We start from the raw sequence: 26,609 nt of genomic DNA, 5'->3' as shown, positions 1-26,609 counted from the left end.
AGATGGAGATCAGGGCTCATTAATCTTCCATCCAGACTAACTATTTCAAAAAGCAAGTGAAGATAATAACATATCGTTCGTCCCCCCCCCCCCCCCCCCCCCATCCAGGATGCAGCTTGCACCCGCAAGCATCTGGTCCGCCTGTCTCTCAATCTGCCGATCTGTCTGTCCGCAGATCTGCTCCTTAAACAGTACTCTGCCACTGCATGAATAAGGGATGAGGCCGGAGAGGAGAGGATGGAGGTGGAGGAGAGGCGAAGATGTGCAGCCGAGTCCCGTCGGAGCCTCGCGGGGATCAGGGTGTAAATGGATCTTGAGGAGCCGGTGTCACCTGTCCCGGGACCATTAATTAGTTATTTAGACTTGTAATGGAGTGAGCCACAGCCAGACAGCACAAGCGGCCAAACAAAGCCAAGTCACTCAGTCAGACGAGTTAGCTGTGGCTGCTGATCACTCTGTGTGTGTGTGCTGAGTGGAAAACTGAAGAGCGAGCAGGGGAATCACTGAGTCCTTTTCAGAGCCCAACACAAGATGAAACACATGCAGATGGACATGAGGGTGGAATCTATTGTCTTTCATGGATTCTGGGGGATTTCAGGGACAGGATAATTTATTAAGCAATAATAATAATTTAACTTTAACAGCCTTTAATCAGTTTGCAGTAAAATGAAATGCAAATCAAAGTAGGGTACTAAAAAAAAACTGCAGTAAATGATAATGATGAAGAGACGGGATAAAAAGGAGATAACACATTAATATCGGATCTTTAAAAACAGGGGAAATACACCACAAGTAATACAAGTACATGCACATGTAAACAAGATGAGAGAGAATATTAAAAATAAACTAAACAGCCTTTATAAGATCACAACTTTTTCCTGGCTCTTCTCTTATTTTTTCACGTATTGAAGTGTTATGTAATATAAAAATAAGTTATTTAAACAATATATTAAAAGATTTCATATAATATTCAATTATCCATCTTACCTGCCCACCAAATATCCTTTGTATAATGAAAAGTTAATATTCCACGTCAAGGTTGCAGGTGAAGAATGTTTTTAGACTTTAAAGTGACGCCGGAGCAGGAATTCATCACTTTTCAAATTACAGTCTGGACCGGGGAGTATGTAGTTTTTATGTGATGTGTCACATCCACCCAGTGGTGATCCATCGTCCTTTTTAAAACTCTTTCTAGAAGATGATTTGAGAGTCTGAAAGTAACATGATGTGGAAACCAATAGGTATTTACAGACTTAACGTCACTTAATAGATATGAGTCTACTTACAGATAAGTAATATATTCAAGTGTATAAAAATGACCACTGTTTAATCACTGTTTGTAGATTCATGTATTTTACAGTCACCAATATACTCTTAGGATTTGAGGAAAGTGAAAACATTCAATGTGATCAGAGGTGACAAACACAAAAACAGATATCCAGGACTTCCTGTATCTTTTTTCACCCGCTAGACGCCCTTATGCTTTTACCCAGTTAGTATTGACTCCTCCAGTTTCCAGCTGGATTGGTTTCACGTCTCTTCCTGGTCCATATCGAACACTAATGTTCCACCGATCACGTAGCAGAGAAATGTTATGGATACTTGGCTTGCGATGTGTCTATTTAGATTGAATTACAAAACGGTTGATATCTGATGTGCAGGTGACCTCTGTGTGTCCTTCTGGCGGACGCTGACTGACGGAGAGCCCCCCCCCCCGTGGTTGTTGAGAGGCTCCTGCTGGGCAGTGAGTCAGTGACACCTTGGAAAGTGAACCAAGCGCCCGAGTCGGGGCACAAGACACATGGGCGGCCCCCAGTCCGGCTAGAGGGGGTTCATGAGTCCCGGCGCTGGTTACAGTGCAACTCTATGGATAAAGTGTTTTTGGAAAATGGGATTTAATTTTCATTAATATGTTAATGATAAATAATCACGCTATGGTTACTGCAAAGCTTTTTCTCCTCCAAATAACACTGTCATACATATATCATATTTAATTATGATACTATAACAAAATGCTGATTTTTAACTGTCAAACTACAACATTAATAATATAAATAATAGTTAATAAAGATTCATATGTCATATTATTATTCAAACTTTATTTGTATAGTACTTTTCAAAGTATTGTTTTAAAGTGCTTTGAATGCAAACAGGATAAACATATTTCATCAAATCAGGGAATAAAGTAATACAGAAATAAAACATTATTCGGATTTGGTTAAAGTCAAGAGTTTGTCATCAGATAATTAAATATATATAACACTTCATAATTATTAATACCAACACTGGCCTGTCCAAATACAATATATATAGTTAATAAAATGACAAATACAGGACTAGAACAAAATGTTGTCCAGATACTGACTAATTCACATCCTCCACATCTCTCAGTAAACTTTGGCCCTGGCAGCTTGTCCTGGGGGGGGGGGGGGGGGGCACACTGAGAGACAATATTTATGTTTTGCAGGGTCAGACCATCAGCCTCAGCGGTGCCCTTCATCCATCAGCGGCTACACACACCTCTGCTCACAATCAGGGTGGCGCTTCACGCCTGCTGAATCGCTCTGCAGCCGAGGACGAGTGACCAGCGTGTGGTGCTCTCGACTCTCATTTATTCAATAATTCATGTATTTGTAGCTGCTGAGAGACGTGTGATATGCGGGACTGTGAGTGACGGCAGAGGGTAGTCAGGAAATTTACTAAGTACCTTTACTCAAGTATAATACGGGAGTATTTTCACTGTCCTCTACTTAATAAGTCCATACTGCAGAATAATGTACTTTTACTTGTGAGCTCAGTGCACTACATCTACATGACAGTTGTAGCTTCTTTGCAGCTTAAGTCAAAAATATATAATACGTTTATAAAATGTGTATTTTCAGAGTCATTCACATCCTTTTTGCTGATGATAAATGGTCTTTGTTTATATGTTTCCTGTCTTGTACTTTACAGTAGAGTTGTCATACACAGATTCATACAGTGCATCTATGATCAGCACTTTGATCCACTCTGCTTGAGGCCCTTTGTCATGTTTCTGATTTGCAGGTTCAACAAAGATGGATACATTTGTACTATTTTTTAAGTACTAATATGTTTAAACCAGGGATCAGAGAGAAACAGCATTTCAATCCAGTCTATGTCCCATACCTGGCAGAATTGATAGTAAAGTTGACTTTGACATAAAAATGTATGTTAATACATGGCTGGACATTTCCCCTCTTCTTTTCTGCCTCAGTAAACAACTTGTGATCTTTCAGATTCATCTTTTGACCTTCTGACCCTCACTTTGAAACTACTGACCTACCAAAAGTATTAAACAGTTTAAAACCACCTCAACCAGCAATAAAAGTTAAAAACGTATTTGCATCAGCAGGATATATATCATAATCTCATATATAACCATACATCAGCCTAAGGAGATGTTTTCTTACTTTTACTTTGGACAGTTAAGAATATTTTGCTGATAATACCACCGGCAGTAGGGAGGCCAGTCATTAACAGGAGGAGCAGTGAGCAGGATCCCTACACGGTGTCCCTGAACACGACTCCAAACTCTAAACTGTTCTGCAGCTGATCCTGCACTTTTCTTTTAGCAATGGAGAAAGTTGAAATTAAATTTCCCCCTTTCGATAAAGGATCACATCACACTACAGGGAGGGGCAGCTGATGAATGAGCAGCGTGGACAACCATAAGGGTAAATGTCTTCATCATCCATCCACAGGGCTGAAAATACTCGCTCCATTACGGCCGAGAGCAGAGCGGAACATTTGCAGGGGAGAAGGGGGTGTGGATAGATGGGCGAGGAGCAGGAGGAGGAGATTATCTTACATTTATTATGGTGGAGCAAATTAACCAGGGGAGGTAATTATTTTTATCTGGAGAGAAGAGGGAAAGGGATCTATTCTTAGCTTTTACCCCAATGGCTGGTCCACAGGACAGCTCCACAGCTCTGAGCCTGTTTCCCAACCCCCAAAAGTCCGGCTCTGCTCCACTGCTGCAGCATCCAACACACACGACAGGAAATAGTCCGCCTACCAATGAGTACGATTTTATAAAAGTAATGAATACAAATATTTGAAGACCTTTTATTCTTCGGTTAACTTATTTAGTTCTGCATAGAGCGGAGAGAACTGCTTACACCACAGAAAATATCCTAGGTAAATAAATAAATTTCCCCAAGGGCGACTTTCTCCTCAATATTTTTTATATTGAGGTTCGAAAGATGTCAACGATGTTATTGTTCCCCGGAGTGGGATGAATGATGTCAGCAATATTCAGCTCTCATATCTGGGACCATCATAAGAGGAAAGCAGGCGCTCTAGTCGGGAGACGGGGGAAGAAATCATTCCTCTGTGGATTTTGCTAATAACATCCCTCACCGTGGAAAATAATGTGTTGACAGTGAAGTCAGGATTTAATGATTATAGAGTAAAAACCTCACTCATGTAAATAAGATGTAATAAAGATTTAAATTGCAAGAATCAAATCAACTTCCTGAAATCAAAAACAAAGACACAACAAGTGTCAAACATTCAGGTCGTCACGAAGTCACAGGTTTGCCAGAATCACTCGAATCCATCACAAACTAGAACGGTAGCAGCACAACAGTTTGAAACCACATCTAAATCCACTAGATCTGGATTTGTATTTGGATCTCAACGTGTCTGAATTTATTTTCATCAAGATCCATGAATCTTCTCCGAGAAACTCAAGAAAATTTTGAAAAATGCCCTCAAGATGTTAAAAGACAGTTAAAAAAACCTGTCCTATCCGCTCCCCTGATCCGGAGTCACACCCAGATAGCTTACGGATGTGGCCCGCTTCGGACAATGATGCAGGACAAATATAACCCAAAACAAATGTGGCTCTTTTCTGGCAAACATGTGGTGCTTTAGGCAAAGTGTAATCTGGATTTGAAGCTAAAGTGGCCCATGTGGTAAATGGTAGATGTGGCCAGTTCAGATCCAAAGTCTACTGGGTTGTTTCCTGACCAACACCACATCCTCCCACCAGATTTTGTGATAATCTGTCCAGTATTTTGTCTTAATTCTGCTAAATATCAGACAAACACACTAACAAACCCAGATGAAGACATGAGCTGCTCGTAGGAGGTGAATATCTGCACAAAGGTGAAGTGAACCCAACGATCTACCAATGATCAGACCTACACTTCTGTCCGAAGAGGTCAAAGAAGGCAAAGGCAGAAGATTTTCACGCCCGTTAAAACCTTGTCTGTTTTGAGCTGCTGAGTCATCAGAGTCTGTCCCAGCAAGGTGAACACACTGTGTGAGGCGAGTGATTGCCGGCGGGTCCGTTTGCCAACTGACCCCCTCACCGCAGCTTCGTGCACACCTCTCATGCACGTCTACTAAATTTAGCAAGTCCCTCTCTGAAATTCATCCTCCTTGTCTTTTCTCTTTTAAATAAAGATTTGGACTCTGAACTTGTAGCCAGAGAGTGAAAGAAAATACCAATAAACAATTCTATATTTGACTCCATCTGAAATCAAGAGTCTTTTCCAAACTGTTTTAAATTCATCACTGTACTTAACATTCGGTGGTGAGTGACAATGATTTACCTCCGGCCATTTCCATAATAGTTGGTAATAACCTTGCCTGTGTGAGAGAGAGCGATGGGGGATTATATTTTTACATGAGCACCAGCCACATTACCATCATCTGCATCATGTATCAGATGTCCTCCGCCGCGGAGAGAGAGCCTGAGAGACGGAGGAGACGGGCTGAAGGAACAAATCCACTTAAAGGCAAACGCTGACACCGGAGAGTTTGAGGGGGTCGGAGCTCTCGGGGTGAGGAGTGAGGAGTGAGGGGCTCGTGTAACTGTCAGGGGGGCGGATCATGAGACCCTACACAGGGGTCTACAGGGAGGCTACAGGGAGCAGGGGGGTGAGAGGGAGATCAGGGGGATCATTAGTGTGCAAAGACGTTGTGATCAAACCAAAAAGAGCAACTTCAAAATATTAAAGCCACATATACTGTGTGTTCCATCGGAGTGTTGGAGACATGCAGGCACAAGAATAAAGGAGAAGAGGAAGACTTTGTTATAAAAAGGTCTGAAGTGGAAGTAAACTTGACATTAAAAGTTAAAGTCTAAATTTGAAGATTAAATCAAACTACACCCAAGCACATAACTGCCTGAGCAAATTATCAACTGCCTGACATTAGTTCTCTTTTCTAACACGAACACAGAGGTAATCAGGTCGACTTTGTTCTCCAAGGAGAAAAGAACATCTCTCTGATTTAGTTTGATGTTTCTCTCAGATTTCTGACTTTATTCTTGGCGTTCCCACTTTATTGTCGACACTCCCGCTTTATTCTCGAAATACAAAAGGAAAAACTAAATCTTCCTCCTATTTAGGTTTCTAGCCACATTTCTCTTCCCTTTTTGGTCTGGTATTATTTCTTTAATTTCAACAACTTTACAAAACTAAACAATACACATATATTAGTCTTATAGCTTTTCAAATACTATTAACATATCTGAAAAACACAGATGGACATTCCCTTTTTGTGCTGTTGCTCAGTTTGACTTTTTGGGACAAATGTTATGGGAACAACAGTTTTAAGAATTGAGAATCTGCTTCTCTATTGGTCAAAGACAGACTTACTTCGGTAAAAAACTATTAAGATCCGGATAAAGATCAAATAAAAGACCTGAGTACTTTGTTTACCTCTGACTGATGGTGTGAGCATGTGTTTGAAATGGGAGTGTGTTGGTCTTTGCCCTCACTCCAACAATGTCAGAGTTCATTGTCATGGCAGCGACGGTGTGTGTATAATTCATGCGGTGGGGGGCGGGGGTTGTGAAGCTGATGACCAGCAGCTGAGTCAGGCCGCGCTCGGCTGCCGGTAACTGGGCCGGTGTGTGTCACAGATATTGTCACAGAATACACACGGGACAGCTTTTTGTTTGCGGTCTGGCCAGTTTTGATTGCATTATGTATAGCAAGACATCTGATAAGATCGAGGTCACAGCCTCTGGAAATGGCCTCAAATGGCACCGGAGGGTGGAATAGGGGCCCTGGGATCTGATACGCCAGCAGCACGGGGACATCTGCAGACTTATTTACTGCTGGTGTCTGTCTTTCTCCTCCTCCTTTGTCCCCTTCCTCACTTTGCAATCTTCCTCTCTCGGCTCCAGGCTGAGCTTAAGAACACAGGAAAGGGATGAGCGAATAAACAAAACAGGCTCTGAGGACACGGGACAAGCAGAGATGTAGAGAATTTGCCAGAGAGTGAGAAAACAAACACAAACCCTTTTTTCTAAAGTATCTTTTATTAGAGTTCGTCAGAGGAATATCGCCTCATTTGAAAATCAAACACTGTCGCTTCATGATGTCTAATTAATATGAGAACTATGTTATCACTTGCGCATTATTTCAGATTGTTAGGCTGCATTAGTGAACATTGGGGGCCGTGTCTCTTTTCTCTTGATGTCTATGTAAGCCGTCTTATCTGTGGCTCTAGATGTGAAGCTGCATCAGTGACTCACCAACTGAAAGACCAGATCTGTCTGTCACATCATAACGTTCATATAACTGTCGGCCATTAGGAAGGGAATCTGCTCTGGGGTTTTCTAAGAGGGATTTGAGTGAGGGGGGATACTGTATCAAGTTAATTTGAATTTAAAAATTAATTATTTGCGCCAGACTGATGATCAGTGTGATTCATTCAGTCACTTCTGATTTATACCGAGAGAAAGTTGCGTGTCTTTAAATATACAGGCTCATACTTTCATAATAAAACATGAAGTTTGGTTTTCATAGTTTTGAAGTTTTGTTAGGAATATAAGCTGTTGAACATGGAACAGTTTAATATTAATTTAAGTCTTGACAACTGTTGTAAATCAACAGAAAGGGTAATTTGCTTTTGTGGCCCTGATTGGCCCAACAAAAGCAGGAAGTAAATGAAGAAAGAAGCTTCAAAGTAAAACAGGATGTGTCAAGAAAGCTATAAATTTAAAAATCTATATACATAACCAAAGTCCAGAAAAAAAAAATGATTGAGTCCAAACTGAAATCAAAAGTTTATAACATAAATTAGGTCAATTCAACAGAAAGTATTTCATAAATTCATCACAGGGGCCAAAGCACAGTGTAAAGTTTATTTTACATTTTAATAAGTTGAATATTCAGGGGTTATAGATGTTATTGGTGTGACCTTGGGCTGTAGGAGACTGTTGTTCTGATGGTTTATAGGCTTCAACTGATTAATCTAGAAAATAAACAGGAGATAGATGGATGATGAAAATGATTAACTTTGAGGATCTCATCCTCAGAGATTCAATAAGCCAAGCAGATCAATCCCTGTGACACCATCATACTCAGTTTACTTCCGGCAGTTCTTCAGGGTGTTCACTTGTTTTGGTCCTGGACCCCCCCCCCCCCCCCCCCCCGCCACTGAAGTGGCCTCTGGGATTCACCGTAAAGCCGCCGCTCCTCAGCTGATTCCACCAGCTGCCTCTGAGTTTTGTTGTCTTGACCTTCTGTGTGCACGTAGGCCCGTCTGTCAGATTGGCCGCCCTCCAGATACTGGTGATGTGTAACTGGCAGATGCCTCCGGAGCTCCAGCTGTGATAGAGATTTTATTGTCTTTGCTCTGCGTGAGCTTTCCTTCATCTCAGAGAACTGATGAACCTCAGCAGCAGAGCTTTCAATAAGTTTGACTGATTATTTGGATGTTTATGTGGCACACGAGCAGTCGTTCCTCTTCTACTAATTACAGAGACAAGTTACTAATTAATGCTTTGATAGAAGTGGCTCATAAAGACTTTTAAAATAAAGGTATACAGGTCCTGGAGGACACGGGCGGGGCACTGAAGGTCCAGGAGTCACGGCTACATCTTGCTTTTCTGCCATCAGAGCATGAAATTGAATTTGTCAGTGGATAACGGCTGCCACCTAAAGGTCAAGGGCCACTGTACGTGCGTGTGGCAGGTGAGTGTATTTGCAGATTGAATGGACTAATTAACTTGCTACAATTTAAACCATTCCTGCAAAAAGCCCAGAGTCATAAAGTACGTCTTTCGGTTTTATTTAGAGAAACACATTTACCCAGGAAGCACCTGGCGGAGAAGCTGCCTCACGCTGCAGGACCACCACTGGAGCATGAAATTGAAATTATTGATGGATACATTCTGACACCAAGAGGTCGGCGTCACACTGAACTTTTACGTACACCAGTGGCAGATTGGAAGCTGTGCAGAGTTACATGTTACCTCCAAACCAGTGCACTTACTCTAAAGTAGTAAATATATATTCAGTATATAACTACTTCCATCTGTACTTTGCAGATGCTTATATTAATTGGAAGCTCTGCAGGTTACCATGTTGCTTCCTAAACAAATTGCTCTTAAATATGTGCGATATAAAAACATATTTTTCTATCTTTATCTTTGCATTTAATGTAAATTATAAAATATAAGCTTATTAGTGTTTGGTTTGTAGATGTTGCATGCACACCAGTATACTTACTTTGAATTGTTATACTGTATATAGCAGCAATTATTTATACTTTCTCTTTGCATGGCGTGTAAAAAGTATTTACTGAGATGGTTAGTGAGCACAGCAAAAACAAAAAAGTAACATAACAAATTTTAGATAATGACACCGTTTTATTCAGTTTCACTAAGACTAAGATGTGTTGTGTAAAGCTTTTTCTGGGTGTAGTTGCTGGAGACTACCCTCGTAGACAGTCCTCCATGTCCTGCAGCTCCTGCAGCTCCGGGCAGCCCGGACCAGAGTGCAGGCGGAGGAGTCTTCTGACCTCAGGGATGACGGAGAGGGCCGGGCCTCTGGCTCCCCTGGGAGGACGAGACGAGAACAGGGCACATTCACTGGTACCGTCAGTCAAAACAATAAAGAACTACAAGTTTTCAAACTGTTGAGTTGTAGACTCGTGTACACTTCGCCTAATTAAATCTCATTAAAGGAAATGACATGGACAGCTGCACTGTGACTACACGCCTCCCATCAGACAGGGGGAAGCGGCGTGCCCTGAAGACTGTCCTCACTGTCGGTACAACTTACTCACCCGTTGAAGTGTAGCTGAGCTAATTTGAAGAGTTGCTGACCCAGTTCAATACTGTCATCTCCGTACTGGGAGCCAATAGCTACGGCGCTGCGCTCCAGATGGGAGGCTGCGTTATTCCAGTCACCTACGAACAACAGAGCAAAGCAGGAAAAATCAGAACAGCTCATACATCTGGACATGAAGGGTGTTTGAGAATTTGAAACATGAAATTTTAGATAATATTAGGAGATGTCTGTTAATAGTTTAAGTTTTTAAGTTTTTATTAAATAAATGTTAATATAGTGGAATGTTTTCCAAATTTAAATGAAATTCATATTCATTAAATAGTGCTACCCAATTTAATGAAATTACATTTTTAGCATTCTTTCCACTAAACTGCAATGTTTTTTTTATTTTATTCTGTTTAATTATCTTTAAAAAAAATAAAGTTTGTGTGAAGATGGGGGTGCATTGAGCCCATAATGGAATAGCACACATGCACATACAAATTCACTTCCTCACCCACTGTAGCGTATGCTCTGGCCAGAGCATCAGCCAGCTCTCCCTGCAGAGGGTGCGTCTCTGCGAGGACTCGTGCAGCCTCACACTGAGTCCTATTCAAGAGTCTCACAGCCTCATCTGAGGGGAGAAAAACATAAAGATGTCACAAACACCTTAAACTGTATCTATGAACAGTATCAGCAGTTGAAATATGGTTTCCCACCTGGCCTCTCTCTCTCCATGAGCTCCACCGCTTTCTCCAGGTCGACTCTGATCTCCTGCAGCACGAGGCTCACTTCAGAGGACGACACACGATGAGAGCAGGACGACTGGGAGCACATGAATCCTGTTCCCTTGTCTGCACCGCTTCTCTGAAAATCATAAAATGTTGCAAAAACAATTCAGATTGAAAAGTCAACTCGTACGGGTCGATCTTGAAAGAGTAAAAAAGTTCATAAAAGCAACTTTCATACTAGCTCATACTTTGAGAGATCCTTTGCACTTGAAACACAGGAGTCCCGCCTCGAGCCGAGCACCTCCACCACCCGGCCGCTGCTGTCCACCCTCCGTGCCTCCCTCCTCCTGGGTTCGGCTGCAGGCCTCACACTGACACAGGAAGTAGTACTGTTCCTGCAGGAGATGCTGGCGTTTGCGGGTCACCATCCTGCTGCTGTGAGGACCTGGAGGAGAGACAGAGAGGACCGGTGAAAGCTGTAAAACGTATACATAAATCAATAAGACGGGAAGAAGTTAATAGAGCCACACAGGAAACTGTAAACAATGATGTGATCATTTCAGGAGATAGAGGTGTAATGTAGCGGTGCTGTAGAATCAGCATGAGCCCTGGCAATGGGTTTTCTTTTGCATCAGTTATTCCAAATCCAAAGTGATTTCTATCTCAGAATCATTTTCTTACCATAGCAGTGCAGGATCTCTTGTCCTGCATCGATAACTCTGGCTGCTCTGACAGTCACATTGAGTCGGGGCTGAGACACACTCTCCCTGACGTCTGCAGACAGATCCGAGCCGGAGGGATCAACAGCAGCTCCGGTGCTGAACGCCAGGCTGGTGTTGGGACAGCACGAGTGATTCAGGAGACTAAGAGTTGGGAATATTGCCGTGGCAATGCGGATTTCCCTGCGGGACTGCACCGGGGAGTTAGTTGCTCCTGTCAGACGCAAAAAAACAAAAAGTAAAAGGTCAGCGTGTAACTAGAGGGCCACAACTTGAGATGTAATTATTGAAAACGCACAAAATGTTTGACTGCCTGGTGGATTGTACCAGACTATAGCATGGATACAGTTAGAGTGGTGCTAAATCGATTCATTCAATTAGTGGATCAACCAATAAATAATTATGATAAATGACTAAAAGTTTAAATACACTGACTCTAACTTTTTAAATGTCAGGTTTTCTTATTTGTGATATTAAACTAAAAAAGTCTGGTTTCTGTATTTTTAGTCAAATTACATTTTGAGATCTTATCAGCAAATTGATAAATTCATTGTCTAATATGAATTAATTTAGTGTATAAATGTATAACTAATCCATTATGGAAAGAGTTGTTCCTATAGACATGAAATGCAGGAATATTTATTTTAATCACACGTTGCATAACTATTATCGTATTAGAAAGTTAAGAGAAAAAACATTACAAACTTTTCACAGTCAAACCTCAGAAGACTTTCATATTAGGACCCCAAAAAATATACCTAGAAATGTGTTATCCATCTTTTTCCCTCTGATTCGCTGAAACCCTGAGTTGCTGAGTTTGATCAAAGGACATTGTTTGATTTTTCATTCATGTTTCTCACTTTATCAAACAGTTTTAATTGCTTAGAGCAACAAAGTTAAATTTGAAGTCGTGCAGATATCACTGTATTACACCAGTTTACGTTACCTGCATCTTGCAGCGAGACGATCGCCTGGGCGTTGCACCTCAGTTGCAGCATGTGCCTCAGAACTGCACTTCCCATTAGCCACAGCTCCATGCTCCAGTCTGCGTTGCCTCCATCCTCCTCTGGTGCCGCTGGAGGCCCAACGAGGGTCCAGGATGCAGGAGGAGGTCCTGTCTCGCTCAGCCTCCGGACCAGCGTTGCTATGGTAACAGCATTGAGGAAGCGCAGAGCAGGGCTGTGGCGGTTCAGGTGGTGAAGCAGGTGAAACACGCTGGGGTAAGAGTCACCGTAGTGTGAAGCGGCAGGATCAGGGTGATTTGTGTCACTCGACTCACTGCTTCGACTGTCTGGCTCCGACTTTGTGTGCTTGCCTCTGATTGGCTCCCTGGCCGTTTGGATGTTTTTTAACCCCGCCTTCAGCGTTGCCCTAAGTGCGAGCTGTGACATCACACCCATCACTATCAGATCTGCTCCCAGTGGACATTCCCAGTGGTGATGTTCCTCCCAGGCATCCCATTGGCAGCTGGTGGAACAGTATCGGCTGTAACTACACCCGTCACACGGCAGAGGACACAGCGTTTCTCTCAAACACCTGTGACAGCGTCGGTGCTCGGTTCCAAACCCTCCTCTCTCTGAGTCCAGCCCTCCTCTCCCCCCCTGCACCTCCTCCATCCCTGGTATGAGGACGCAGCTGTACGGCCTGTCAGTCAGGATCACCTCCCCAGCTGCTATTCCCTGCACAGCCACCAGGTGTCGGCCTTTCTCCGGGCTGAACCCCACAGCAGCTTGAGGACAAATCTCACTCATGAGAACAGATGGAGTTTCAGCTCTGTCCGGACCTTTGTGATTCTTTGAGGCAGAACCGTGACGATCAACCTTTTCATTTTGACCTCCGGAGACGTGTTTGAGACACTGTGTGCGACGCTCGTCAAGTTTGTGCACAAGATGAGAGGGGTAGCCATTCTCCAGGGCTCTGTCAATGTCATGCAGGCATTCCTGAAAAGAAAACAGACATACAGGAGTGTGACTCACAAAATTAACGACTTATGAAAAATAATTTTACCTATAAAATTCTTTAAGTCTTGGACTGAGTATTAATCCAAACCTAAACAAGGAGGCACTGAGCTGAGAAGGCTGAGAGAGGAGGAGCTTCTGTCAGACACTAAACAGGCTTTGAAGACGTCTTACAGTTCATCCCAGTAAGATAGCAAAATATCTTTCATTAGATTTTGTCACATTATCACTTTTCAGTCTCTGTTATTCAGCCTCTACCATCATTGATTTGAATGCTGTGGGCAATTTCATATAAACACCACTACTCATAGATTCCAGAAGAGTTTCAACACAAACTGAACCTTCCCACATGAGGAGTTATGTTAGAATTCTGTGTTGGACTGCGTTAGTTTTACACTGACCTGCATAATACACTTCTAGCTGAGTGCATATTGCAAGAGTGACCAAGTGGAGAATCTAATTTAATGTCAATGATGCATGTGAAAGGTCAGATTCCTGACACTATATTCTGAAATCATTCATTCATGAGTAAAGTACAGACAGCCAGTTGAACCTGTGATATTACTGTGTAGCAGTAATGTCACGGGTTATGGTAACATTTCCCTGCAGGATCAGTCAAGAGCCGTTTAAACTGGTCCCTCACTCACGACTCTGGCTGTTAAACATCAACAGAAGCAGATCTGGTTTAAAACTAATACTAATGAAACCACAAGTCACACACTGCTTCATTATTTAACAGGGAAAAACAATACTGATATCAAGAGTGTAGATATCGACCAATACCGATCTGATACCTGTGTTTTTATTAATTAAAGTTGTTTCTTCACTGTGTGGAAGAGATATTGATCATTATTTTAAATAAATGTATATAATTATTATAGAAATAACTGTACTGAAATCTTATTTATTATAAAATCCAAAATGATCCTAAACCACAGCTTGGTAAAGCAAAATCTTAAATATGTATTTACAGCCTTCATATAACTAAATGTACAGGTCTTCAGGAATTTACTTAATTAGATCGCCCCCCCATGGACCACCTCAAATGTCACGACACCCGAATCCAGCTGTGTGAGTCAGTATCTGATTCTATGACATCAGCGTGGGATTGGTGCAACCCCCATAATTTGAGCAGAGGTTCAAGATGGCAGCTTCTCACCTGGTGGAGCTGCAGGTGGTAGAGGGCAGCGGAGCGGTTGGCGTAGCACAGAGGCAGCTGCTCTGACCTCAGGGGAGCAGAACAAACGCCCTGTGGACACAGGAGACAGAGAAGCTGATGAACTGATGCACAATTATTAAAGGGATTGTTCACCCAAAACAGTGTTGCAGGCATTCAAATTTGAATGTCAGGCCCAGGGGGACACTTGGATGACACCACACGAGCAGTATGGTTAGGGTTAGGGTTTTTAAATGTTGTTTTGTTACGTCTGAAGGAGGGGTCCTCATTTACTTCTATTTTGTGGACCAGAATACTTCGCCCACAACCTCCATCGGCAGAGTGGTGAGCGGATAATTAATGCATTTTCCTTTTCGGGTGAACTATCCCTTTAAGACTGGGAGGGTTGTCATGACTGAGGCCTACTTCCCTTTAATACCCAGTGTATTTTAACATACGATTTTGTACTAGTTTACATATATAATACATTTTACATTATACACTATTTTCTACGATATCAGAACTTTTACTATGTTTTCACGACATGAATTCTAATGGATAACTGTACAAACTAGTTGAACAAGATTAAAATACAAACATCACATTGAAATAAAAAATCTAGACGATATTTGAAAGATGACTTTTACATCCATGCAGTCTTTGATAGAGGTTTAGTATAAATCTCTTTTTCAACCTGTGAGTAGTGCAGAGCGGCTGCAGTGTAGTCTCTGCTCTTGAAGCTGCTGTTTCCCTTCTCCCTGCACTTTGCTGCTCGCCCTGTGTCCTTCTGCGCTGAGCTTCTGTCACAGATCGACTGCAGAAAGTCCAAATCATCTTGTCTGGAGAACAAGAGACAAGTTTCCATTGATGAGACACAGCGGACACTCTCTGTACGTGACTGACAGCTCAACCAAAGTCCTGTTTAAAAAGTGACCCCTGCAGGATTACAAGGGAATAGAAACCAATTCATATATAGTTTATTCAGACTGATGATTATTATAAAAGTGGATCAGGTAGTTTGCTCCAGATCATTGTCCCCTGAGGACTGACCACAGCAGCAGCCTTCAAACAGTTTAGATTAAAACATACTTTAAACCATCTTGTGATGAACCACAGTGGTTGTAGCTGCAGCTACTCACGTTGTCAGAGTTAAGGCACATTTAAAAACATCATCTACTTCAACCAGGGATGTGAAACGCTCCTGTGACTCGGGATCGAGCCTCGTCCACTTCTGTGCCACGTGGTCCTGCCACTGGACACAAGGAAGATCCATGATGAAGACAAAATCGAGAGCACAGGAGGAACGTGTAGGGTTTATTTTGATTCCGTGTCCCGCCGCTTCTGAAGCGGATAAGTCAAAGGAAGTTACAGGGAGTCTCCTACAGAGACTTTCAAAATAAGACGCATGCTGTTCAACACCCACAGCTCAGCAGAGAGAATCAATGGCGACATCATAAAGGGATAGTTCACCAATATTGTCTTTATCTACTTGCCACTATACCAATGGAGGGTTGGGTGAAGTGTTTGAGTCCAATAAACACTTCTGGAGTCTCAGGGATAAACAGTGTTGCAGCCAAATCCATTACAATTGAAGTCAAAGGTGAATCATTATTCAACCATATAAAAAACTCAAAACAACTGCTTGCAAGCCTAATGTTTCATGAAAAGTAAAATGTTTAAAGACAACAAAGGTCTGAGTAGATGATCAGATCTCAGATCTGAACTAAGCCATAACCATTTCACATATCTCTTTCTCCACAAGATCAAATAAATCCATACCAGGCTTTGGAAAGAGACAAATTGTTGGACTAAATCTAAAACAAGGGCTACTGAACAACTACACATGTTCCATTAAAGTCATCAATCCTCATCGAACATCAAAACCGGAAACTCAGTTCACACGACATTTTCAAATGACAAGTAATTAGCTTTAGTGTAAAGACAGCCTATGTCTGAGGAGATGATCAGATCTCAGAACAAAACTATACTTCTTTGACAGGTGTATTTGTGCAGGTAGAAATATAACAAATAGAAATGTAGGAAGTCCATTATATGCCATGTGACGTTAAAGTGTGACGATCAGATCTCAGAGACAGTCTATTTCTCTCTATCTCTCTCTTACTCCCTCTCTCTCTCACTCTCTCTGTCTCTCTCTCTTTCACAAACACGCGGACACAAACCTTGACCCTATGTACCCTTTTATTTTGAAGGTAACAAGGGGTCTCTTCCTGTGTTGTCCTCGGCTCCTCCACGTTTCTCTCTGTTTTCATATCGAAAGTAACGTTTGCGTCGCACGTCTCGCGAGACCACCTGCATCTCTCATCTCGCCAACACATAAGGAAAGCTAAGGTGTTTTGGCTCTGGACGTAGCTGTATCCTGGAGACATGAGTGTAGAACTCACAACGGGGGCCATTGGCGTAAGTGTTAACTTTAATACAACGCACCTAATCTTTAGTTTTACTCTTAACTCGGTGTCGCCAGGCTGACATGTTAGCAAACGTAGCTCCACCAGCAGCAGCATGCTAGCACTGTTTGCTAACGGGATTTAAAGTCTCAGCTGTTTCTGCAGCTGATTTGATTTAAACGATAAGAACTGGGAGAAATAGCGAGTTTCTCTGCGTGTGTGGTAATTAGGTCCACACAGGTTTATTGTATTTGATTCAGTGGATAGAAAAACAATCATGATTCTTTAATAGTCAAACGAATTAGCTCATAAGCGAATGTTTAGCAGTTAGGGGCTTCACAAAACAAGTGTATACATTTATATTAGCAGTGTAATCAGACAGAATGAGTCTTTAATAAAACAGTTTTGTGTTCCAGATCCTGTTCAATGGCTCAGAGGTCAAAAACCCTGTTCTGCAGCTGCTGGTAAGTACAGTTCAAACAGTTCATCTGCCAACTCACCCATATTTCTATTCAAAACACCACCTCAGAAGGAATTTAAATGGTTTGACAGGTCTCGGATTACTTGTAGTAGATTAGAGTTTCTAATATGGCTTATGCTGAGGTCACAATAATACAATTTGAAAGAAAACGTGTCAAAGTCCAATGTTGCTGTAAGGAAGTCTGACTCATTGATTTTACTCGTCCAGTACAACTGAAGACATTCAAAATAATAGCTACCGTTGCAATAAATGGATAGATTACTCTTTTATTTATCCTAAGGGAAATTTAGGATTGATCTTTATCGTTACGTCACACTATCAAACTCGAATGGTACTCAGTAGAGCGTATGCCTCCACCGAGGCCCAACAGTCTTCTTAAATGCAGTCAAGCTGCGACTTAATACACACACTCATAGAAATACATTCCCTAAATATGCTCGACTGTTTTTCTCGTGAAGATCCATCACTTAATTTCTTGGAAAATTGTAAAAGGGTTAAAAACTCCTTATCCTGAAATGTAAAACAAAGTACTGAAAGAAGTTCTTGGCTCCACCTCCTTTGTCCAGATCCGTTCAGGAGTTTTGTGTAATCCTGATCACAGTCAAAAGTTCAGGGGTGAAATAATAACGTTCTTGGCGATGACAAAGTCCAAATATTCTATAAGTCATAGCATTTAAATAAATATTTGTGTGCTCCTGTGATGATTGTTGTATCTTTTCCCTGGTCAATTGATAAGTCATCATGGAACTGTGAACTTTCAAGTTTTGAGCAAAAGTATCCAGAGATTTTAACGGTTGTTGTTTTGTGTATTGTATCCTTTGCTTCCTCTGTGTTTGTCAGAACTTGCGGAGGATCACTAGTCCCACTGGACCAAACAGGTTCCGGCTTATGATGAGTGATGGTCACCAATCGTCAACTTGTGAGTATCTTGCAGAACGTAATTATTATGATTAACATTTATAAACTGAGATGATGGATTGAGTGTTTTCAGTGGTACATGAATGTGTTTGGTTTTGATGTGTTTGGGTATGTAGCCTTCCTGCTGGTCACACAGTTAAACAATCTGGCTGAAGAGAACATCCTGGAACCAAACTGTGTGTGTGTGCTGAAGAAGACCCTCACCAACACTCTGGCGGATGGCAGGCATGTGTTTCTTGTTTCTTTCTCCCTCTCCTTTCGGTTTTCGGCATGAAATCAGCTTTGTCTTCATTTTATACCTGGGTTGCAGGCGTGTCGTGGTTGTGATGGGTCTGGAGATCTTGCAGTCGGCTGAGGAAACTGGAGGAAGGATTGGAAGTCCCACTCCATTCGGCACAGATGGTATTTTTCTTTAAAAAATGTTCATGCATGAACTAAGAAACATAAAAAAAAAAGTTTCTGCACATTCCCTTATGCTTGTTATTCAAATTGCAGATAGATCTCCAGAGAATTCGGGCTCAAGCACGTTTGTGTCTTCATCGGCTGCAGCACCTGGATTCTCCAATGAGAGCAACAGCAGTGAGTGTGTCATGTTTGACATTTTCTATTAGTTTCATGCTTCTGTAAACACGACTCTCTGGTCTCATCAGTCATTACACAGATTTTAGGTGCTGTACTGTGATAAATCCTCTTTATTAGAATTAAAGGATAATCATTTCAATACTAGTGGTTTTCTTGCTTTGGCAAAGTAGCTTCTCCTCCACAGCAGCAGTTATTATAGTGAAATATGATTGCTTTAGCAATATATGGTTTTATCAGTAAATAGGCATCATCTGCAGGGCTCCACTTATTTAACAAAAATCTTTGACAGCTAATAAATTGGATGAATGTCTTGCATATTCGTCCAAAGAAGCACACACTTATTGATTGCTAGACTTACATTCTAGATAATATATACCAAGATTATACAACAGTTAGTCCTTTGGTTTCCATAAACAAAAGAGCAGCATGAGGCTGATGTAAATTTAAATCAATGAAGATGATTTTTAATAGATCTGTTTTTTAAAGCAGCAGCCCCCATGTAGAATTGATAGAAGCACAAAAACAATTGTATGTAGAAGCTTTTCAAAGCTTTTATATAAAATGTTGAGATATCTCAATAAATCATTGTAATCCTGAGGTTCATGGTTATTACAATATAACGATTTAAACTTGTTTCCTCTTAAGATTAAATATTGAACCTGTTCTTATTTATTTATTAAGTAGTAACATGCACTGGATACCTGAATAGTTTTGTTGACTAGAGGTTACTAATTTAACTCTTTATTCTGCAGTCATGCAGAAGGAGCTGTTGGAAAGTTGTGCTTACATATATAATAATATGAAGTCAGGGATAAAGTAGTGATCACTTAAAATAAATATCTTAAATAAGAAATAATGATCCTTACAAATAACAGGAAACTTGAGGAGGTGGTTGGATGATTTTTCTCCAGGTATTATAGAGCTCATTTAAATTTGAAAAAGGTATCTCACCAGCAGAGGGCGCCATGTACCCTTTTAAGAAAAATGATGTGCTGCTCTCTCACTGGTTCTTCTCAGTGTTGTTGTTCTGCAGACATAGTTTTGCAACCGCAGATTCCTTGTTGTTCATTTTTCAGACACTTCAATTTGTCGGATAAAGAAAGTTCTTTTCAATCTTCTAATATTCATCAAAATTAGTGTTCACAGGCTGTGGTCGAAGTTTGGGTTAAGAGCAAAATTAAACAGGATCATGTACAATGCTACGTTAATGGAAAAACGCAATTCCTTCAGATCAAGTTCATTTTATTTTAACACAAATACGGCTCAGCTTCTAGAGAAGAAAACTATATTTGTTATCGAATAGCCATGTGGCTGGTGGAGATAATAACTCTCTGTTTCACTGTTTTACGACCAAACAGATTTTTATAACAGAGTAGGAACCCCCCCCAATAACATTTGGTTTCCTGCCAAAGCGACTGGTGCCGTGTATCATGCCCAAAGTAGTCTGTGTTTTATCGCAGCTTCTTTTATTAGCTTAGCCTTTGTTTCACTCAGTTGTTTTATAGCAGCGAGTGCTCATAGCATCAACATTGATTTTGTTGTGTGGCAGAAATGTACCCAATAGTCCTCCTCCATGGAGGACGTAGGCAAGTGGGTGGATAATGAGCACTTGGTATATATTGTGTGTTTGTGCATGCGTAGGTGTGTGTCCATATGTGTGTGTTGTGACTGGGGGAGCTTGTGTGGGCCGATGGCTCCTCGAGTTCAGGGTTTCATGAATATTGTGTTGTGGACTGAATCCCCACATAGCTAAGCTCAGATGGTGGAAGAGGGAAAAAAGACGACTAATTTGACTAGGCAAAGAAGAGGCTCTTCATTAAGTCTTCATCAGATTCTATCCTTATTATATCCTCTGATCCATGTTACCTCAGAGATCCCCCCAGATACAGGAAGCCTGCTGCTCTGTTTAATTGTTCTGTTGATGAAATGGCCCTGCATTCCACTACAGAGCCAAAACTGAACTCCGTATGCATAACATTTAGAAGTGTTTTCTCTTGCGCAATGCAGCCAAGTGTTTGATTACTTCCCAATATTTTTGGGAAGGTACAATTGTATGCATTCACAGAATTTTTTAATGCTACAACTTTCCAATGAGCTCAATGGTTATAGGGACCTTGCTGTTGTATTAGAAGATCCAGGCTCAAGCCTGTGTAAGGACTTCACTCCTCACTTCCTTTACTCATGTCTCATCCTCGTGTCTCAGGTCCTGTCAGTAGGTCTGAGAGAGAGAGAGAGCAAAAATGCGAGGGGGTATAGAAGGTCTGCATTTCAATAGTGCTTTTCTCAACTACGAGCTTGTAAACTAAATGTCTTCATCACCCATTCTCACACACACACACACACACACACATACACACACACACATTCATTACAGCGCTCTTATACCATGCACAGATGACATAGCCAACATTTTTAGTTTGGTGTCTTGCCCAAGGACACTAAAACATGCAGGGATCGAACCCCCAACCCTCTGGTTAGTGGACGCCCTCCTGAGCCTCAGTCGTCCAGTGCATATGATTCAGGCTCAAGCTTGATTTTAGAGGACAAATAATAACTGATAAGCAGAAGAAGCATTTTCTCTGAATTAGTCTCAAGCCACCTGAAGCAAAAAAGAAGAACAAAACAAGTAGAAGGAGAAAACATCAGTCAAAGACTTCAGATTAAACATTTCATAATTTGTCGTCCCTCTAAAGACATGAAAAACAGTACAGCCATCACAGGTGCTGTTTTATTTCTACAAAAACTGTCACAATATTGCTGTTTCTACACCCGTCCATCTGTCCATTGACCAATTGCTGAACAGGATTCTGACTGAAGCTGTGTTGCAGTCTAGTGCAAAATAACCTCCACACACTATAAACCTTTGATTCCTCCCTCCTCGCTCCCTGTCTCCTCCAAGATGAACATCGGGACTGGAACGACAGACCGGGATCATTTTCCAGGTCAAGGGCTGCAAGACGGAGGAGGAAGCATAGTTAACTCAATGAGAAGCCCCTCCCGTAGTCAGTTTTAAAGCGACCTCTGACATTCTCGGAGTGGGTGGATGTGATCAGAGAACCTTTGTCTTCAGGTGATAGCATTTGATAGTGTTTGAGTTTGTCAGCCACAAGTGACATTTAACTTCCTCTATTTAAAAAAACATCAATATTCGAGTCACAATATCAATATTCTGAAATAACAGACAATAACTCGACAGCTACTATCTTTAAGCAGTAGCTGTCTAGTCACAGGTCATGACCTCATGCCACCGACTGTTCTGTTACCATTTAAATATTCATCAGGAGCCATCACTTAAAATAGACTAAAGTCAAACTGCTTCGCGGATGATATTTAAATTCCATTGAGATCTGCACTCGCTGAAGTGCGGTTAAAAAAATATTCATTATTCATCAGTAACCGTTCTCTGCAGGTTTCCTTTGTACTCACAACTCTCTTTCTCTTCTCCTCTGTCTCTCCCCACCCAACAAACACTCACACGCTGTGTCTTATACACTTTCTCTTTTTATTGCTTTGTTCATGTCTGTATATTTTTTTGTGTCTCTTCCTACAGTGTCCTCACCACAAAGCAGGCTTTACAAATTGGCTGTTGTACATCAATATTGGCATGCACATTAGGAGCCTGTGCTGATCTTAATCGCAAAAAATGAGGATCCTTGATAAAGCTCGCTGGCCTCCGCTCCCCCTCCACCCATCCCCGCCACCTATTATCTCTCCATCTCTTCTTTCGCGACCAGCTCCTTCTTACACTCCATCCAGAAAGCGTGTGCATGAATATTGATGTTAATTACCCTGCGCATGAAAATAGCTGTTCAACCTGTGAATTTCCCCAAGGAATTTGTGCAACACACACACACACACACAGAAGAACAGCCCTAACCCCCCCCCCCCCCCCCCCAAAAAAAAAGGAGGATATCATTGAGGTGCACTTCCTGTTCACCAGCAAAAGAGCTTAAATCAGGGGAGGGTCTCTGTGGAATTACATCTTTTAGCGCAGACAGTTCTTCAACGCCCCCAAACACTGTGGTTCGGTGTGGCAGGTCATGCTAAAATTAGGCCTTGCATAAAAAACATTCTGGTAACAGCTCACTGTCTGGTCTGAATCACTACTGGTGTGGCTGATGCTACTTCATTGTGGGAGGTGTGATAAAACCTTGTGATTCTGTGGGCTCGTCAAACTGTTCATGTTTTCTGGCTTTGCCATTTGTGAAAAGAAGCAGAAAGAATGTACGTTATTCTAAACTTTAAAAGTTTTTGTTGTTTTGACTTATAACTAATTCTTATAATTTTGTCATATTACTGAAGGTAAAGTTATAATGAATATAACGTCTTGCTCGAAAGGAAAAACACATTTAAATACAGTTGCACAGACTGACGTTAACAGAGAGTCACTCTGCAGAGAGGTCTATAGGGGGAGTTTAACTTTCTTAGGTATTTTATGATTTTGGCATCAGCTCTTGCGATCAGATAACAGTAACACCATTTATATTTTAGAACTAATGAAATATGTTCATCCGGAGGTTTAAGTAAAGTTTGTTAGAAACGGGTAGACGCTCTGCTGGTTACAGATCAGTGACAGACGGTAAATTTGTCAATGTGAGATACTGTTTTTCTCTGAAAAATGTGTTCTGAGGTATTAATATTATATATTATCTATGGGACTACCGAATATCTCTTTAAGACACAAATGTTCTTGCCTTCTTAATAACCTTGAGCCTAAAGTAACTTCTTTTACATTACATTACATTACATATCATTTAGCTGACGCTTTTGTCCAAAGCGATTTTTTAGAATACAAAAATTATAAACTTTGGAGTCAATACCTAGACAATATTTGGTATTTCAACTAATTCATTTGTGGAATTCGCCTGTAAGTATTTCACTTTGTTTCCAAGCAGTGTATTCTCCTCCCAGAGGCAGTGGAAAAGGTTTTGTGGGGACATCACCCATGAAGGCCTCACCCATGATGGCCTCACCCATGAAGGCCTCACCCATGAAGGCATCACCCATGAAGGCCTCACCCATGATGGCCTCACCCATGAAGGCCTCACCCATGAAGGCTTCACCCATGAAGGCCTCACCCATGAAGGCATCACCCATGATGGCCTCACCCATGAAGGCATCACCCATGAAGGCCTCACTCATGACCCCCTCACCCATGAAGTTTTCACCTATGAAGGCCTCACCTATGAAAACATCACCCATGACCCCCTCACCCATGAAGTTTTCGCCCATGAAGACATCCCCCATGAAGACATCCCCCATGAAGACGTCACCCATGATGTTTTCGCCCACGAAGGCTACAAGCTCTTCTCCAGGTTCTTCAACAAAAGTGATGCCTATTGAAACCCTCCACCCCTACCAAAGCAAGTAAGTGTGTGTGTTGGTTTTTTCATGTGCCTGCTTTCACAAACCTATTTATATATATTTTAAGGAAATCTTTAAAGTCTTTAGTGCACACAATGTTATTTCACTTTGCCTGCGTTTCCCGTTGTGCTCATTCATCACCTCAACTATTTCCCCTCATGCTGTGCTTTCTGCTTGCTGCCATTTCTTACTGCCACTTTGGGGCATGTGGGTATAGGTCGTTGTATGCGTTGTGTGGATTGTGCGTGTTGCGTTGATCAGCCCATTTGCAAAGAAATGAAATAAAATGGAATGAGCGATCTCGCCTCAGAAACTGACACTTATATAGCAGGTACTGCTGGGTCTTTGTGATTTGCTGCTAAGGTTTCCTTTTATTTGACCCCGTGGGGATTTGACCAACCACCAGTTTCTTTTCTACCCACATCCTTCCCTCTCACAATTTCCTCTCCTCCTCCAGGGTTACATTTGACTGCAGTTTCTTCCCCTCTTGCTTCTTATCATTTCATTAGGCTTATGTCGCCGCCTCTGACCTTAAAGTTGAACCACAGAAAGACAAAAGCACAGACATGCCAAGATGTAGTTGGCCAGATTGGAGTAAAGTTACCCTGTCAACTCTCCCTCTATGTTTGGGCTCTGATAACGTGGCCTTGTTTGAAATTGCATGCTGTAAAGATAACTGCGCCTGCAGGTGCTGTAATAAACTGATGACTGTTCTAACTTTGATGTTGGGGAGCACCTACAGTGAGTAAAAATGGATGACTTCAGCAGCGGTGGTTCTTCTGCGTGCAGTTGTGTTAAATGAAAGGAGCCAGTGTGTGTTTGTGTGTGACAAGTGCTACATACAGTAGATTATATGACGACGATTTGTATGTGCAGCGGTCCTTTATGGCCCGTTTACGTGGCTTTCTCATTCCTTTCTGCTGGTATTAAGTAATAGCATCTAGAGAACACTATAATTGGCTTTTGGCTGCCATAAACCTTGGTGGAGCAGTCTTATCCATACTGAGCAGGGAATGAAGTTCACTCTGGGCCAGCAGCTGCTCTCATGATAGGGGATTTAATTGCAGGCAAAGTTATGGTATGAATATCCTCCACTGCACAATTATCAACGCAGTCCAAAAGCTCACTGCTGCATAAACTGCCGAGCTTGGCTGGCTGTTGTTAAAAAACGGAGGGAGAGGCACATTTTAAATGCATCCCGGAGTTCGAAGATGTACAACACCTAGTTCACTCTTTGAAAAGAAAGTTGTTGGATGTTTTCTTTTCTTTTTCTTTCAAGGAACTTTAAAAAGACGGAAAAAGACACTTGTCCAATTTCCTGGGGAATTGCTCTTTTGCGCTGTTGTGTACACATTGTTGACTGATGTGAGCCGAGTTTGGATGCTCATTAAGAAAAAATACTTTCAAAGTGTCTCTGCAGCAGTCTTCTCTGTTTGTTCTGACCTTTAGACCACAACCGCTTATATGGCGACGCCTGCGAGCTAGTCCTGGCAGGCAACTCGAGCTGCGCTGCGCCAATCATGTGACATACATCATGTGACATACATCATGTGACATACATCATGTGACATACCTCAATCTCCACAACCATCTATAATACACACCCACCTTATCAGGTGGTCTATTTAACCAGAGAGACATTTCCCATCAACCCCTCTTGCTCGCACTGCTGCTGCAGCATTGCTACCTGTTGCTTCAGTCTCTCCACCACCCCAGCATCCACCTGTAGGCTCCAACGGGGGGTTACAAGTATTTGCTCATCACTCCCATCATTCCTGTGTAATCATATGGGGGAGTGATTAAGTTGGAGCCTAGACGCCAAACACTAAATCTGTTGTAATAAATATATTACATGATCGAACGTGAGTTGTCTGACAGAAGTTCACTTGCACATAACTGTGTTGGTCAAAGAGAACCTTTAAAATCTATTTATTAACAAGTCTATGCTTTATATTTATTGTATTTTTAAATGAAAGTGTTGACTTTTTAAACAACAGATTTTTTATAGAATGTTCTGTGATCTTGTTTTTGTCGACATATACTTTGTACGTTCTGATTTAGTATTACTCATGTCTACCCTGTGTGTATCCCTAGGTGGACTATCAGAGCCCGAGTTACCAACAAGAACAGTATCCGAACCTGGAATAACTCTAGAGGAGAGGGCAAGCTCTTCTCCTTTGAGATAGTGGATGAGAGTGTGAGTAGAGGAGTGGAGATGTCTAAATATCTGTTCATTGCCAACATATGTCAAGATATGG

The 26,609-nt window shown here is 41.6% G+C and overlaps 2 protein-coding genes across 3 annotated transcripts in view; one reads left to right on the top strand and one right to left on the bottom strand.

The window, feature by feature from the left end:
- Positions 1 to 9,614: 9,614 nt before the first annotated feature.
- On the bottom strand, positions 9,615 to 15,945 carry smyd4 (SET and MYND domain containing 4). The gene is made up of 10 exons (XM_062406950.1): positions 15,741 to 15,945; positions 15,296 to 15,440; positions 14,605 to 14,694; positions 12,434 to 13,427; positions 11,450 to 11,701; positions 11,017 to 11,213; positions 10,757 to 10,904; positions 10,555 to 10,671; positions 10,054 to 10,177; positions 9,615 to 9,823 (listed from the first exon to the last, which is right to left on the bottom strand). Exons 1-10 carry the CDS (start codon positions 15,872 to 15,874, stop codon positions 9,700 to 9,702), a joined length of 2,325 nt encoding a protein of 774 aa, XP_062262934.1. The 5' UTR covers positions 15,875 to 15,945; the 3' UTR covers positions 9,615 to 9,699.
- Positions 15,946 to 16,888: 943 nt separating this feature from the next.
- LOC133969524 (replication protein A 70 kDa DNA-binding subunit-like) overlaps positions 16,889 to 26,609 on the top strand; it is a 32,334-nt gene continuing 22,613 nt past the window's right edge. The window contains exons 1-8 of one of the 2 annotated variants that reach the window (XM_062406065.1): positions 16,889 to 17,019; positions 17,423 to 17,470; positions 18,328 to 18,406; positions 18,522 to 18,630; positions 18,716 to 18,807; positions 18,901 to 18,984; positions 23,883 to 24,354; positions 26,446 to 26,548. In XM_062406065.1, the coding sequence (XP_062262049.1) occupies positions 16,987 to 17,019; positions 17,423 to 17,470; positions 18,328 to 18,406; positions 18,522 to 18,630; positions 18,716 to 18,807; positions 18,901 to 18,984; positions 23,883 to 24,354; positions 26,446 to 26,548 (1,020 nt within the window). In that variant the 5' untranslated portion in view covers positions 16,889 to 16,986. Of the gene's footprint in view, positions 17,020 to 17,422; positions 17,471 to 18,327; positions 18,407 to 18,521; positions 18,631 to 18,715; positions 18,808 to 18,900; positions 18,985 to 23,879; positions 24,355 to 26,445; positions 26,549 to 26,609 lie in introns of both variants that reach the window. The other variant, XM_062406064.1, reaches the window with a different exon arrangement.

Source organism: Platichthys flesus, chromosome 15, assembly GCF_949316205.1.
Source record: "Platichthys flesus chromosome 15, fPlaFle2.1, whole genome shotgun sequence".
In the NCBI taxonomy this organism is placed as follows: Eukaryota; Metazoa; Chordata; class Actinopteri; order Pleuronectiformes; family Pleuronectidae; genus Platichthys; species Platichthys flesus.
The sequence above is the reverse complement of the archived record's forward strand: the minus strand, read 5'-3'. Positions and strand labels throughout refer to the sequence as shown.